Raw genomic sequence first — 16,219 nt, forward strand, 5'->3', positions numbered from 1 at the left:
TCAATAACTGTGCAGCAGTAAATTCATTTGGGCATGAATATTGGTTATAGAACCTAACAGATTCCAGAGCATATTATCTACATTTTGTAAGCCTTGTTTCAAATTCTGACTAGGACTGAGATGAGCATTTTCCAGAAAATGTACTGTTAATGGGGAGAGGGACAAGAAGCTTCATTTACTCAATTCAATCACTACCACTAATGCTGTACAGTGGTATCTCGAGTTATAGACGCTTCAGGTTACAGGAGCTTCAGGTTTCAGACTCTGTTAACCCAGAAATAGTACCTCAGTTTAAGAACTCTGCTTCAGGATGAGAACAGAAATCACGTGGCAGCGCAGCAGCAGCGGGAGGCCCCATTAGCTAAAGTGATACCTCAGGTTAAGAACAGTTTCAAGTTAAGAATGGACCTCCAGAACAAATTAAGTTCTTAACCCAAGGTACCACTGTATTTATAAAGCACAATAAATTCCCAAATTGCAATGATAACCCGTAGCGATCAAGTACTACAATTTACAACAACACTAAATAATTCAGCTTTATGTCAAAATCAAGGTGAAAATCCTCCCCTCTTCCAAGAAAAATCCTCATCCACTGATGCATAAGATCCTAATTTCATATGGTATATACTTATAATTATGTACACATTCATGTTTAGTCACAGACTTTCAAAAATAATAGAGATCTTCCTTGTAAGGGTGTGTATGTTGTGTACTTAACATGTTGCAGTGCATGAATGAAAGTATAAAGTACCACTAACAAGGTGTGAGAAGATACCACTAACAAGGTGTGAGAAGATAAACATCTGAACACTTTCTTTTGCAAAAGGGCAGTGGGTAGCTGTAAACAGTGTTTAAAGCGACCAGAATTTTCAGGATGTACATAGTTTTGCAATTTACAGTTAACAAGTAAGGCCAGCCAGAGTTGAGTCATCCAGAATAGAAATGGTACTGTCCTGAGTGATATTGTGCAAACTATGAGTTCTGCTGGTTTGACACCTCCTAGCAGCCACAATTATTTAGCTCATTTCCCACCAGAGGTTCCCCTACAGTAGGAGACTAATGGGGCAGGTTGGATCTCTTTAACAAAAGAGTGTAAATGGAGCTAGTGTAAATGGAGCTAGTGTAAATGGAGCTAACAAATGCAGTTCCTGCCACTATATAGGGCTCAGTCTGTTTGTTGCTGAAGGAACTGTGTATCTGTGTATCTACAGCACAGCCTGAGCCTTGCCTTACCTTGTCTTGCATGCAGCTGGAGCCTCACCTCATCTCGCCTCACCTCATTCCACTGCTGCCTACTCCCTAGTTCAGCAGACTAGAGGAAAAACAACAAGACAGAGGGGCTGGGGAAAGGCTGCATGTGTACAGTAGTGCTCACGAGAGACAATGTGGTCTAGTCTAGTGGTTAAGAGTGGCTGACTAGAACTTGGAAGACCCATGTTCAAATTCCCATTGAGCGGTCTTGGTCCAATCACATGCGCGTGTTCTCTCTCTCTCTCTCTCTCTCTCTCTCTCTCTCTCTCTCTCATCTGTGTGTGTGTGTGTGTCTAAGGCACCTGATAAGGAGAACCACAGTGTGGGTGGGTGTCTGTGTATGGTGCTTTGAGCTCCTTGGGAAAAAGGCAGGATATAAGTAAAGTGGTGATTCAGGGGCAGACTCGGTAAACTTTTGTAGTACGGTGCCCTGTGTGAGGTCAAAATTTGGTGCTCCCAAATGGATCTTCTCAGTTATGGATCTTCTCAATTTTGTGCCTCCTCGGCTCGGTACCCTGTGAGGGGAGACAGCCCACAGTGTCCTAATTCTGGCACTGGGTGATATCAATACTTTGCAAAGAAGTGTTTGCCACTAACAGTTTACCTCTAACAATGTGCAAACTGCAGTTTGTTTCCATAACGGTTTACCAAGGCAGGGTGGCTTTTAGATACAAAGCCATTTTATCAGATGTGTGGGCTGTGAAGCTATACTGAAAAACACCATGCTGTTACTTGCACTCCTCCACCCCACTTCTTGAGTGCTTATTGCTGCAAGAACAGAGGTCATTCCCCCTCCATCCCACCTCCAGTGAAGTTAACAGACAAGACTCCACTCTTGTTATCAAAGCTTTCCTAATCACTTAGACCAGAGAAAACTAGACTGCTTCTGCTGAAATGCAGAATTAACCATCTTCACCATATTTGTTCTGTAGGGCCAGTGAGACCATAGGAGAGAGCAGAGAGTATTTATGCTACCTTACATTTGCTTTCCTTTAACACTCTCTCCCTTTCCTCTTCATCAGAGGCCTTTAAGAAGTGCAAGTGCCCAACTAGATGTGATGGGGCTGGGCTCGTTGGTTTCTCATGAGCCTCCAGTTTTCACTTGTGAAGCAGGAAAGAGTATAATTATCATAAGATGTGAATAGAAGGGCCAGTGGAGCTTAAGCATCTCTTCTCTTATGTGGTGCCTCACCCTGCCCAATAGCTTCAGGCTGCTTTTCATGTCCTGGCAAGTCCAGCTTAGCAGGGTTTGAATGAATCCTAACTCCAAGTGTGTTGTGCATTGCTTATTTGCTTACTTGCTTATTTATTTACTTAATCTCCCCATTCATTTCTTTTCCATCTTTCATCCAAGGAGCTCAAAGTGGTCTACGTAGTTCTTCTCCTCCCCATTATATTCTCACAGCAACCCTGTGAGGTAGGTTAGACTGAGAGTGAATGACTGCCCACGGCTGAGGGGGGATTTGAACCCTGGTCTTCCAGGTCCTGGTCCAACACTCTGACAACTAATAATAATAATAATAATAATAATAATAATAATTTTATTTATACCCTGCCCTCCCCAGCCAAGACCGGGCTCAGGGCGGCTAACACCTGATATAAAACAAATTGACTGAAATACAACTTAAAAACAAGATTAAAATACAACATTAAAACTCAAATCAAAAGCTTTTTTGGGAATGAAAACCTCAAGTCTTCACCAAGACTAACTACAATATATTGCAAGTGTTAATGTAAAGTGCAAATGCCAGAGTTCAGATCCCTGATGAACTGCAAAGCTCACTCACTGAATGGGAGACTCACTCCCTTTCTGAGCTAACCCTGCCTCACAGCACTGTTGTGAGGATACGCAAGTTTTGCTATTTTATCACCCACAACTCCTTAGCATGTTTGCAATGTTCCTTTTTATGGTGTTGAAGGGTTGTTTTGTTTTTGTTTTATTTTTAAAATCTGTCTGGCCTAGAACTTCCAGAGAACATAGTAATATAGGGTCAGGCAGGAGTATTCTAGTCATTAGGACAGTGATGGCCAAACTTGGCCCTCCAGCAGTTTTGGGACTATAACTCCCATCATTCCTAGCGAATAGGACCAGTGGTTGGGGATGTTGGGAATTGTAGTCCCAAAACAGCTGGAGGGCCAAGTTTGGCCATCACTGCATTAGGAGATAACCAGATAAGAGAGGAGAAAAGTCTGCATTGCAAATTCAGGCCTTAGAGGCTAGATCCAGCACTAGGGAGGCTCTCTGCGCCCTTTCAAAATCCTCTCTCATGAAAGCATCAAGGATTCACTCTGCTAGGTTGCTTCATATACTGGCTTTCTCTCCCCCTGAAACTCTGTCCTCTTTGCCCTTCCATCTAGTGCTTACGTACTAAGGCTTATGGTTTACAATTTAACTTTGCCCCATTGGTGTTGGGTTACTCACGGCAAGCTGCCAACAGTTAAGTCATAATGAATTTATTCCAATGGACTGCCTCCCAAGGGCAATATAATTTACAAGCAAGGCACAGTGATGTGTGGTTCAAAGACTAAAGTTTTCCACATACACTTGGTTAAGCCATTGGCATACTCCATCCTCAAGGGAGTCTTGGTGCTGCAATATCTGGTGGTAGAAGTGGAGTTTTCTCATCAGCAGACTACCCATGGATTCCTTCAGCTTTCCACAAGTCTGTTTCTGGGGGAGCAGTTGCACAATTCAGGTTTGCATTGTACACAAACAAGAATTTGCAAGGGAGTCTCATTAATGTAGGCTCCTCTAACTAAACAATGGCCAGAGATTATGGCTGCTTGCATACTGCAATCATGTGGAAGCACAAAATACAGCCGTGGACAAAAAATTCAATTACATTTTTTAAAAGGAGGTTTTCTATTCTAACGGTGGCAACAAGAACAGTTTGAATTGGGCCCAGAAACAAAACTGGTAACCAGTGTAGACATAACAAAACTAGAGCAACAATTGACCCCAGTGAACCACAGTTCAGGCTGTTGTGTTCTATACAAGCTGATGCTTCCACCCAACTGGCCCTTATAAAGGGTTCAGAGCATCTGGTCCTTAACAGCTCACAGTGTGGTAAGAGATTGGAGGAGGTATTAAAACTCAATTAAGAAAACTCATTTAGCAAAGTTCTAGTACTGATGCCTTATCACAGAATCCAAATCTCGGAAGCAAGAAAGCCTATACAGTGGTACCTCAGGTTACATAAGCTTCAGGTTACAGACTCCGCTAACCCAGAAATAGTGCTTCAGGTTAAGAACTTTGCTTCAGGATGAGAACAGAAATCATGCTCCGGTGGCGTGGCGGCAGCAGGAGGCCTTATTAGCTAAAGTGGTGCTTCAGGTTAAGAACAGTTTCAGGTTAGGAACGGACCTCCGGAACGAATTAAGTACTTAACCTGAGGTACCACTGTATGTACAATGCCTCCCATTTCCTGAAGCAAGTTACGTCCATACTGAGTAACACAAGTAAGAAAGGCAGCCTGGTTAGGTGCACAACTGGGGCTGAATTTCATTCTTCTCTCTTTCTCTTTATACTCTAGTGACAAATTGACAGGACTAAGGGTGGCTCTTTAGAAAGTGACAAATGATGTGCCCCACCATCACAAAACTCCTAAGAGGCTTCAAACATCTAGAGCCTTCTGAAGCATTGGAAGAGTTACAGGTAGATAACGAGAAGGCTCATCATCTAGCAATCATGTTCCTCGCTTCACGTTACAAGAAAAGAGTTTCCAAACATCAGTAAAAACTATCTGACAGTAAGAGCTGTTCAACAGTGAAACAGTCTTCCACGGGAGGTTGTGATTTCTCCTTCCCTTGAGGTTTTTAAGCCGAAATTGGATGGCCATGTGTTATGGATGTTTTAGTTAAGATTCCTGTATTGTAGGGGGACTAGATGACTCTTGGGGGTCCCTTCTAACTCTATGATCCTATAAAATGTTGTAAGATCTACCAATGAAGTAGGTTAGAATTCAATAGGAGGACTCTTTAATGCCCCTAAGTTATGCTGTTGTCACCTGATCACCCACTCATAAAAAAGGAGTTACCATCACATTCTTAAAGAGAGAGGTCTGAGATTTAGTCCGACTCAAGGTAGTTACATAATGTTTAAATGATTGAACAACAAATTTAGTAGTAGCCAGCTTGCACCTGATATACGCATAACCCCCTAAGGGCTCTGAAAGGAGATTAGCAGCTGACCTGTGCCAATTGCTGATTTCTGAAATCACGTGACCATCCCCTTTATCTGACTACCAGAACATGAAGCACAGCCGTTCCTAACATTATGTACTGTAAACAGCACTTCTCTCAGGCATGAGTATGAGGGAAAACTTGTGACAAGAACAGACAACGCCTACAACCCAGGAATGCATGCTATCTGCACAGAATAGCAAATGCTTACAAAAGGCAATCCACATAAAGTTATTAAGAGGAATACTTTTCAGACAGGATTTATAGGGTGCTAATGATTTTTTGGTTCATTATGTTTTACCTTTGAATGCTGCTATTAGTTGGTACTATTATGTTGGTTTTACCTTGCTAGAAAAACAGCTTGGGGACCATTTTTGTTGGAAAGACAATATATATGCTGTATTCATTTATATCTAAATTAATATTCACCATGTAAATGCTTCCTGCAGAGTAATGAACAGGTCTAGGGACAAACACATGAAGATGCCCCAAGGAACAAATTATTATATGCTACAGGAGATAACAAAAAATTAAATTAGATATTTAATAACCATCAGAATATAACCTAGGGAAGATTCCTTCCTAGCCACAAATACACAGGAACAGTGCTCACAGTGCAAAAGCATAGGACTCCTTGATATCTTAGTGCACAGATGAGCAATATCAAGACACTGTTGGAGTCGTACCAGCCTAGCCAATGGTAAGAGGTGATGGGAATTGGTAGTAGAGCAACATCTGGAGGGCGACAGGTTGCCCATCCTTGTCTTAGTACTTTACTACAAGTTTATTGCTCTCTCATCTCCGTTTGTCACTATTTCTAAAACTCAAGCAGAGTTAACACACATTGCTTGCAAATGAAACACTGATCTTATACAAGATTGAACTATATGGTCGGCTCATATACAACAGGGCACATTAGAGGTTACATTCTATACAAACATAGACCCTTAATTAAGGATTGAGTCCCTTGCACTCATGCTAGGGAACAGACCTTAGTGAACCCAACTAGAATTACTTCTAAATAAACACACTTAGCACTGCACCGCATGTCTTTGAGGGCTCAAAGGTGCAAAAAAATATCCTCTTACAAAGGGAACAGTTACTGAGTAGCCTCAGAAGACCAGATCAAAAAGCATGTCTAACACTACCCTTACAGGAGGGTCTCCTGTCAAGCCATATTCTTTTCCCTGTAGTCACATGGAAACTTGCTTCTTTATCACCCGATGACATAGACCTGATCACAGAGTAGCCAACACTGAGTCCTGGATCAAGGCTGGAACCAAAGGTCTTAAGGAAGACACTAATAAAACCCTTCTTATATCATCCTAAGCAAACCTCTCTGGAATGTCAAACATCTTTATCACACAAAATATGCAATTCTTGACTGCAGAGTGTAGAGGATGTGTGTGCATGAATCCTCACTACTGAGAATGTCCTCGCATGCTTTAATGGTTTTGCTGATTGTGCCAAAGATTAGTGATGCTTCAGAAGGCTAGTAAGATTCCCTCAAATAACTTCTTGTTGATAACCATTTTCTGGCAGTAGCTAACACAGTTACTTGCATTTTCTTTGGAGATACTTGAGCTATACTGGTACATATGATCCATCACAACAGGGATTCTTCTGACTCATCAGTGTATCACTGGTACTGCTGCAAATGTGTTACCAGCTTCCCAGCAAGAGCACAGAGGACTTTGGCAGCTGTCAACACGGGTGTGTACAAGTCTTCTAGTTCCAAGCCAACAATAAGGTGATAGACAAAAAGCCACGACAGATTTAAAGCTCCAGTTTTGATTGGCAGAGGCGCAAGGGGTGTTTAACCCTCTTCCCATGCTATTTCTGCATTGACCATGACACTCCCCTCCTGCAACCAAGATCAACTTTGTTGGATGGGGAAAAGAGATTCCCAAATGATGCCTATATTATTTCTCAGTTGGTTCTAAGAACAACTTCATTGTGTTAATGTGCCTGCATGTTAAAATTCTAATAATAACGTGGAAGGAAAGGGTTAGACTAAACTACTTGACTCAGAGCTACTATTTCCTGCCGAAATGTGAGCCACCAGCAATTGCTTTTTAAAAAATATTTAAAATAAAAGTTATCTCCTTTGCCATGCCTGTTTTGGCTCCTACACTTGGACTAATATAAAGTGACCCTAACACACACAGCAAAAAGGGGGTGGGTGGGGAGAAATTGAACCCAGGACTGAGGCTATGCTAGATCTTGTGAGACAGACGTTTTGCTCTCAAAGGTAACTCAACATGACAGATTGGAAATAACTTGTTGGTAACAAACATATCATTCCCTAAAACTATGGAGTCAAGTTCTAGGGATGCTACTTTTTTTTAAGAGTAGGAGTATATGATTTTGAGGGTTGGCTCACACACACATTACTTTGGGGTATATGATTCTGAAGCCACGTGTTCAACATCCCAACTGGGTGAAGTACACTTCCATTGAGAGAAGATGTAGGCATCTGGTGAGGCAGATGTACAGCACTCTAGGCTGAAGATAGTACATTTTGGCACTCTGTCTCTAGCGCTGTTTTTTATTTCATAAAAATGCATGTCTCCTCTCAGCCGGCAATCAGGCCTCATTAATTCTCCAAACACAAACACCCACCCACCCAAGAAATAAGCTGGAAACTTATACTGCAAACCAGGCAAACCAGCCATTTATACATGGTTGGGGTGTGGGAGAGAAAATACTATAAAATGGTACCTCTAAAAGAACATGGTTTGCCCTGGAAAAATGTTGCTTTTTCCCTTTCCAGGAGAAAAAAAAAAATCCTAATTGTTCAGTACAGTGGTACCTCTGGATACGAATGGGATCCGTTCCGGAGTCCCGTTCGCATCCTGAAGTAAACGTAAGACGCGACTGCGTGTTTGCGTGTCGCGTTTCGCAGCTTCCGTGCATGATGTCATTTTGAGTGTCTGCGCATGCGCACGCGCTCCATTACTTCTGTTACTTCCGGGTCACCGTGGAGTGCAACCTGAAAATACTTAACTTGAAGCTACTTCAACCCGAGGTACGACGGTACTAATATCGCCAGTAAAGCGAGGTGAGCGCCGCAACCCCAGAGTCTTTTGCGACTGGACTTAACTGTCAGGGGTCCTTTACCTTTTTTAATACCTTTTAGGGACATGGGTGGCGCTGTGGTCTAAACCACTGAGCCTCTTGGGCTTGCCGATTGGAAGGTTAGCGGTTCGAATCCCCGCGACGGGGTGAGCTCCCATTGCTCGGTCCCAGCTCCTGTCAACCTAGCAGTTCGAAAACACGTCAAAGTGCAAGTAGATAATTAGGTACAGCTCCGGCAGGAAGGTAAATGGTGTTTCCGTGCACTGCTCTGGTTTCACCAGAAGCGATTTTGTCATGTTGGCCACATGACCCAGAAAAACTGTCTGCGGACAAACATCGGCTCCCTCAGCCAGTAAAGCGAGATGAGCGCCGCAACCCCAGAGTGGTTCATGACTGGACTTAACTGTCAGGGGTCCTTTATCTTTTTAAATATCCTTTGCTTCAGAGATTCTCTAACTCTCTATCCCCTGGGCCCACGGGAAAGGATGGAAGATTACTTAAGCCCATGAACCACAAAACGATTGTGCAAGGGCACAGCCAGACATGGAATTGTGACGTGCATGGAGGCGGTTTGGCATAATCAGCTGGCAATTACCAACATCATTTCCTATTGATAGGTCATCTCTATATGTAATCTTCTACTGTTCCTCCCCCTCAGTCTAACTATTCCTTTCCCCTTCCGCCTTCACAGTCATTATCTTTCTTCCCACAAACTCCACCAGCCACTCTGTCCACTTCCTCTCTTCTCTTTCCTTTCCTTTCCTCAAACCTAACATGCTACCCCACAGGGCTTTCATCCAGTGGGTTGGATCAAAATGTGACTAACCCTCCATGGGCTTGACCAATCCCTTGACCCCAAAACAAAAAAGGCCCCAGAAATGGTGCTGTAGTTGTAAAGGTATATGCATGCAAATTTTACTAGATTACTATTCACCATGGGCATGACAGAACATTTCATTTATTTATAAAAAATATTTACATACCACTGTATCATAAAAAGATATCACAGTGGTTTACAGCAATATAAAAACATAAAGCCAAACAGTAACATCATAACAAGTTAAAAGCAAAAAGAAATTAAAAGCAAACATCAATAGACCATTCACCTCCCTAAAAAGAAAAACAGCTTTCTAAGGGCAAATGCAAGTTTGATCTTCCTCCATAAAAGAGTGACAATGAAAGTGTCCATATAATGCAACCAGTATGGAATCTGCAAGATAGATTTTTGGGAAGGAGCTGGCAGGAACCTACCATAATTATGAACTTGTGGATTTTGAAAGCAACATCCAGGGCTTTATCTCCCATCCACTTTGTATTCAGGGATATAGTACACCTTACTGAATAAATAACATAGCAATACAAAGTGAACAGCAGAGGCTTTAAATTTGTTTGTGTCTGTTTTAACAGAAATTTGTGCAATCTTAATTATGGATTTCCTTTCCTGAGCCACAATTAAAACAGATACTGTATGCATACACAATATGCATACATATTGAGTTTTCTCATTGGGAGTGACTCCAGTTCAACTGGAGCTCAGGGGCATGTAACGTCACTTTAAGTGCATTTCAAGACTATATATCCCATAACCAGTAAGTCTGGTTACTCCATGCGGTGCATCTTAATAAGTTTACACCTGGAAGTTTCTAGATGCTCATTAGTATCACTCACTTTGTAAAGGTATTTTTAATTAACAAAACAAGCCTGGGTTCCTGTTGCTTCTACCTCTACAAAGTTCATATCTACACTATATATCTCACTGGGCTGTTTCAGCTGCGATTTGCTTTTTAAAGAAGTGTTTGATCCAGAATTCATGGGATGAATGTACATATATGGCTCCTAGTGTAGGTGGGCAATGAGTAAATGAAGATTAGATTACCAGTGTGCACTTGTGTGTAAAACAGTCTGCACTATCCAGGTGCTCTCCAGGCATTTTGGGACAACTCTGTGCTCTGCAGTGATGGAAGTTCTAGTTCAGAACATCTGGAGGGCCCCAGAATGGCAAAAGCTGTAAGAATACAATTTACATCCTGCCCTTCTTCCTGAAGGAGCCCATGGCAGCAAACACATCTTTTTTTTAAGCATTCTAAAAAATGGTTGAAAACTTTCTCTACCCTGTTCTTGTTCACCAAAGCTGATTAAATTACCAATGGAATTGAAAGGGAATCTTTCAAATGACTAATCACAAAACAAAGTACAAAAGTATGTTCATTATCACCAGCAATTACAGCACAAGGTGCAATCTCCATGACAGAATGGTTTGCCTAATTTTGCTTACCAGTAAGATTACGAGCAAGATTAAAATAAGTGGCCACTTGAACACTGTTCTTACTGATGATAAAGTGACACAATTAATGTGGCCATAAGCCACCCATGTTTTAAAGCTTATAGGTATTTATATTGGTGAATGGACAGCAAAAGGAATAGATGGCTATGAGCAGCAAATTTGCATGTACAGTACTGTATGTGTAAAACATGTAGGAAAGACTCATTCAAGAGCTGGGATTGGCTGCTGCTCATTGGCAAGTGCGCACTCATGGTAAACATTCACATGATGTATGAAAGGTTATGTCATTTTATTGCCACTTGCACTGAACACGTATTATGCTTTCCTACTTCTTCCCAAATAGACCCCTACCCACTAGCAGGAATGGCCTAAAAGAAAGTAATCAGAAGAAATGTTCTGTAACTATGCAATGGGGGAAAGCTGAAACCAGGGAGCTTCCTAGCTATTCTATAGTTAGGAATTAGTTTTGGCGAAAGCCAGGGGCAAACAAAGGCTAACCTGTGGCGGGGCAAACCGCTGGCTGCGCACGCATTGCGCCGCTACATATGATGCATGTGTAGTGTTGCTACATAGGGTGCACGTGTGGTGTCGCTATGTAGAGTGCATGCGTGTGACACCGCGTATGCGTTGTACATAGCGGTTTGCGACTAGCACCGCTCAAACGACATATGGACGGTGGCGGGATCCTCCGCTTGCGGCTGCAGCTGTGAACAGAGGATCCTCCACATGCGGCTGCGGCGGTACGAGCACCCCATGGGGTGCCTTCTTGTCACCAACCCAAACATGGCACCTGGGGCACACCCCCCCCTCCCCCCGCGATGCCACTGGCGAAAGCTCAGCCCTGTGCTTGCTTAGCACCAGGTCTCAGTTTGGGAATACAGAAAGCTACCTTATATAACAAGCAAGACCACTAGTCTAACTAGTTCAGCACTGGCTACTACGATAAGCAGTACAGTAGTTCTTTGAAGTCTAAGGCAAGAAAGGGTATTTCCTTATCACCAGCTAGTCAAGTCCCCTGTTTAACAGGCAGTGCCAGAGCAGAGACTGAATCAGGAAATTTCTATTTGCAAAGCAAGTGCTCTGCGACAAAGCTGTGTGTTGCCCCTACATGCAGAATAATGAGAATATCCTGTCATACCAGAGGAATAAGCCCCAAGAAAAGTACAGTACTGGTGCATTCACTACTCAGGGCTGCATGCAGAGCCAGCAAATGAACTGACCCACCCCCTGCCTTGTTTCGCTGGCATAGCCTTTGGGCCTTCAGTTGCTTCAGGTCAAATAAAAAATTAGCAATGAAAGGTTTTCCCAACAAACAAAGGCTCTGTTTTATCTGCTGGATTTCTATCTGTTGGGGTCTTAAGGGCACAAAATCCCTGCAACCGAGAAGGAAATAATCACATAATTTTAGGGTTGGAATGGACCTTGGAGTCACCTAGTCCAGATCTGGCAGGTGGCAACTCACATCTTGTTTCCTTCAGTCCAGCACAGACTAAGCTCATGTTTCAAGGAGTATTCTTGCTGCCCAATTTTAAGTATATTTACTCAGAATTAAGTCACAGTACAGTATTGCAGCCTTATAAACCTTTTTTTAAAAACCACTTTATAAGAAACCTTTATGTGAATTCCACGAGAGACAATTTTGAAGGTAAAAACAAATACTAACTATCCTTTTAAAGGACAGTTAGTGCCCCCTAATGCACACCACACTCCCTTTCAGATAGTGTGCATACAGAGGGCTTGAAAACAAACAGATGATCTAATTTAGAAGACATGCAGCTTTATTGTGTTCCAGGTTCCCGGAGAGATAAGCAAATAATAAATCAAGATTAACAAAACAACACCACTTATAAGTTATGGTAGAAAGCATAGGTCTGAATCCATGAAGCCCAAAGACTATGAATGAATATTTAGGGAAGGGCAAAATGATTTTGAGATGCTACTATGAGAATATGTTTTTGCTGATATTCGGCATCTGCGTCTGTGTAGATGCGATTTTCGGCGCTGTGGAAGCAAGTCCCTGAGCCGGTTTAGCACAGTCCACAAGAGGCAGCTCGGTTCGAGGGCAGCTTGCGGGCTGGTCAAACGACCTCTGCGGGCTGCTTCCGGCCCATGGGCCTTAGGTTGCTGACCCCTGCTGTAGAGGGAATTGTGGGGCAGGTGGGACTCATCTGCCTGAGAAGGTAGCCCGTCTGACTTCACCCCCAAATGCACACTCCATTGTCTTTCAAGACAGACAGATGCCAACAACAATTGGTTCCAAGAAGGTAGGGTGTCTTGCACCCACAGATTCATAACAATATATATATACACAGGGTGAGTCTTTTAAAAGAGGCTCCGTGGAACATGTGTACTCCGTATCCATGGGGCCTCTTTTAAAGGACTCACCCTGTATGTATACACACACACACACACACTGGGGTTGAGTACTGTGTTGCATTGTACATGCTGCTTTGAAGACAATTCAGAACCTTTGGTTAGTTCAAAAACAGGTACTCAGCTATTGCCTCTGTCTGCTTGGTAGAAACTTAACTCCCCAGCATTGAAATAACTCCCATGGCTTCCAATCCATTTTGAAGCACTACATAAATTAGGGCTCAGGTACCTGAAGAAACACCTGCTCCTATATCAACTTCTCTGTGCCTTGAGATCATCTTTCCAGGGCCCCACACCATCCAAGTAAAGTAAGGCAGGTGAAAACCAGGGAGCAAAACCCTTCTCAGAGGTAGTGTCTCCTTCGTGGAATTCCCTCCCCAGAGGCCTTGCCGGTGCCAACATTGTTGTCTTTTAGGTACGAGGTAAAGACAATTAATTTTTTTCGCAGTGTTTTATTTTATTACATTTTAAAATAAAAACAGTCAACACCTAAAACACATTATTTCAATTTTATATTGTTTTTGTAAACAACCCTGAGATCTCCACAGAAGGGCAGAAGTATGCAAACCTTTTAAACAGAATCCAAGCCTCTACCTACCCACACCCAAGTGACATATTAATAACAAGGAAGAGAAAAGGGCATGGTTCAGCAAAAGAGCGTATGTTTTGCATGCAGTACTAAGGTCTGACTCAGCATGAGGCAGGTTCACGTGAACCAGAAAAGGTGAGAGTCATCCGTTCTGCGGGTCAAATAAGCGGTATGTGTGTGTGTCCCCCGCCCCGTCTCTGCGTGTGTCACCGCTGAAAAAAGCACACCCACCCATTAGTTTCGGGGGGGGGGGCGCGTGTTGTCATCTGGATTCTTCCTTCAGAAGGAAAGGGAAAGCGGCAGGACTGACAGGAAGGCGCCCCTCTCCCAGTAGTCTGTTTTTGCTTTCCACCCACCGCGCAGAAGGGGAACGCAAAGGCACCGGATGACCCAGGCAGGCTCCTTACCTAGGCAGGCTCCAGTGACCAGGGCTGTAGCCGTCAGGGCTCCGGCCGAAGCGCCATAAATGTTCTTGGCATTCGCCACCAAGAAAGGCGCGTGCTCTTGGAGGCAGCTGGCGACCCCGATGTGGTACACCCCCAAGAACCCGCAGCCCGCGAAGGAGATATTCCAGGTGGAGCCCAGCGGGTACATCGCCTCACAACCACCTCCTCTTCCTCGCACGCCCTCACGGATGCGGGGCGAGGCAGGGGGGCAACCACGGAGGAAGAGGGACACGGAGCGAGCTCTCCCGGCGCGGGGCTGGGCACTGCCGGGCAGCTTCTGTGGCTCGCCCTGCCTGGCTCCTTCTCAGCGCCTGGCGTGCAGGAAGGGCTTTCTCCCGGTGGTCTCCGCGCTGCCACTCGCTTCTTCCGCCTTCTCTCTAGTCGCAGCAAACTCCACCTGAGCGCCGACGGCCGGGAGGGAAGCGTTATATCGGGTGCGCGCCAGCAGCGGGGAGGAGCCCCGCTCGGTCACAATCCCACGACGCCAGCGAGCGGCTAATGGCTGCTGCGCAGAGGCGGTGGCGACACGCTCCACGCCCCCTCGGAAGGTGGAGTCGGAGGGCGCCGAAAGCCTTCGGGGGACGCGGGGTGGGCGGGCTTCGCCAACCGGCTCCCGCAACCCGCCGCTGGGGAGGATTTCCCAGAAAGCTCGAGGGCGTGCCGAGGCGGCATCCAATCGCGGGGCGCCCGGAGCGCGCATCTGGGGGGCGCCCTCTTCGCAAGCTCCGCCGCTGTAGCTTTCGACCCAGATATGCTTGTTTTGGGAGAGCTCCTGGCTTTCCCAGGAAGCCAAGTTTGAAGGTCTCGCGCATTGCGGTTGCCTCCGGCGTGTTATGGTGACGCGCGGGCGCGTGTACACCCTGGAGGTTAAAGGGTACGTATGTGGTGCGCAGAGGGAAGGCTGCTGTGTTTGCCCGGCTGGGGGTCGGGGAGTTGAAGGGCGAGGCTCAGAAGAGGGTGGTCTCCTTGCGTTTGTTTTCTTGAGAGAGAGCCCCACGGAGCTGAGTCCCAAATAAACGTACCTGAGATTGGGGTGTTAAGCATCGCTGTCAATTTTCTTGCGAGGAATCCTATTCGGAATAAGGGAATTTCCCTTAAAAAAAAGGAAAACGTTGACAGCTATGGAAGTGGTTTTGGGGAAAAGTAAAGTTAGACCATCTTCTGGACAAGGCTAGGGGCCCCTCCTCAGCAGGATAAGTAGGAGGGTCCCTCAAAGGCTGTAGCATTTGGGAAGAGGTGAAGTAATAAATGGGAGAGCTATCAAACCAGTAAGTCCGGAGTCTAAAATTGCCCGACTGCACCACTACCTTCCTCCAGCTTGTGAGACTTACTAGGAAGTGTCATAAAACACAGTGGGCCTAAGACTAGTAAACATGTACAAGATTGCTCTGCTTGTCTGATGCAGCAAAAAAAAAAAAAAAAAAGCTGGCAAGAAAAATGCCTTGTAATTAGCACCTTGGTAGTGAACAGATTTATTTTAGCATATCCTTTGGTGGGTTAGAGTCCACTTAATCAGATGCAGGCTTGGTTTCATAAAAATGTATGCCACAACAAATCTGTTGGTCTTTAAACCAGGGATGGGGAACATGTGACCCTCCAAATGTTCTTGGATTACAACTCTCACCAGCCATTATAGCCAGTGGTCAAGTGTAATGAGTCTTGTTGTCATATCCATTTGCAGCATTGCTAGAATGAAGGGTGACTGTGACCCGCTCAGTCACTCATTCATGCTTGGCCATGGTTTGACTTAGTATTATATGCGAACCAGCCCAGTGTATCTGTTGGAACAGAGAGACTAGACAGAAAAGGTCTGGGTTAGCAGTTCTGTCCAAATAGTAGCAAGCTAACTAGAGAGATCCCATTGTTTTTCTTTACTGTTTGCTTGTCATGCTGCCTGTGTTTCAAAAGTAGGCATTCAGATGTTAACCATTTCTTTTTAAAATTGGGGCCTCAGGGACTAATGTAAAGTGAGAACAGCCAGTTCCCATGTTCTCCAGGCTGCTCTGTTTTTGATAC

General features: G+C 44.4%; 1 protein-coding gene across 2 annotated transcripts in view; it reads right to left on the minus strand.

Moving 5' to 3' along the window:
• The window catches only part of PNPLA2 (patatin like domain 2, triacylglycerol lipase), a 42,066-nt gene extending 27,446 nt beyond the window's left edge, over positions 1 to 14,620 (minus strand). The window contains exon 1 of one of the 2 annotated variants that reach the window (XM_081880549.1): positions 14,165 to 14,617. In XM_081880549.1, coding sequence (XP_081736675.1) covers positions 14,165 to 14,351 — 187 coding nt within the window. In that variant the 5' untranslated portion in view covers positions 14,352 to 14,617. Of the gene's footprint in view, positions 1 to 14,164 lie in introns of both variants that reach the window. The other variant, XM_081880550.1, reaches the window with a different exon arrangement.
• Between the last annotated feature and the right edge of the window lie 1,599 nt (positions 14,621 to 16,219).

Source organism: Podarcis erhardii (genome assembly GCF_964252035.2).
Source record: "Podarcis erhardii genome assembly, chromosome: 1".
Lineage (NCBI taxonomy): Eukaryota > Metazoa > Chordata > Lepidosauria > Squamata > Lacertidae > Podarcis > Podarcis erhardii.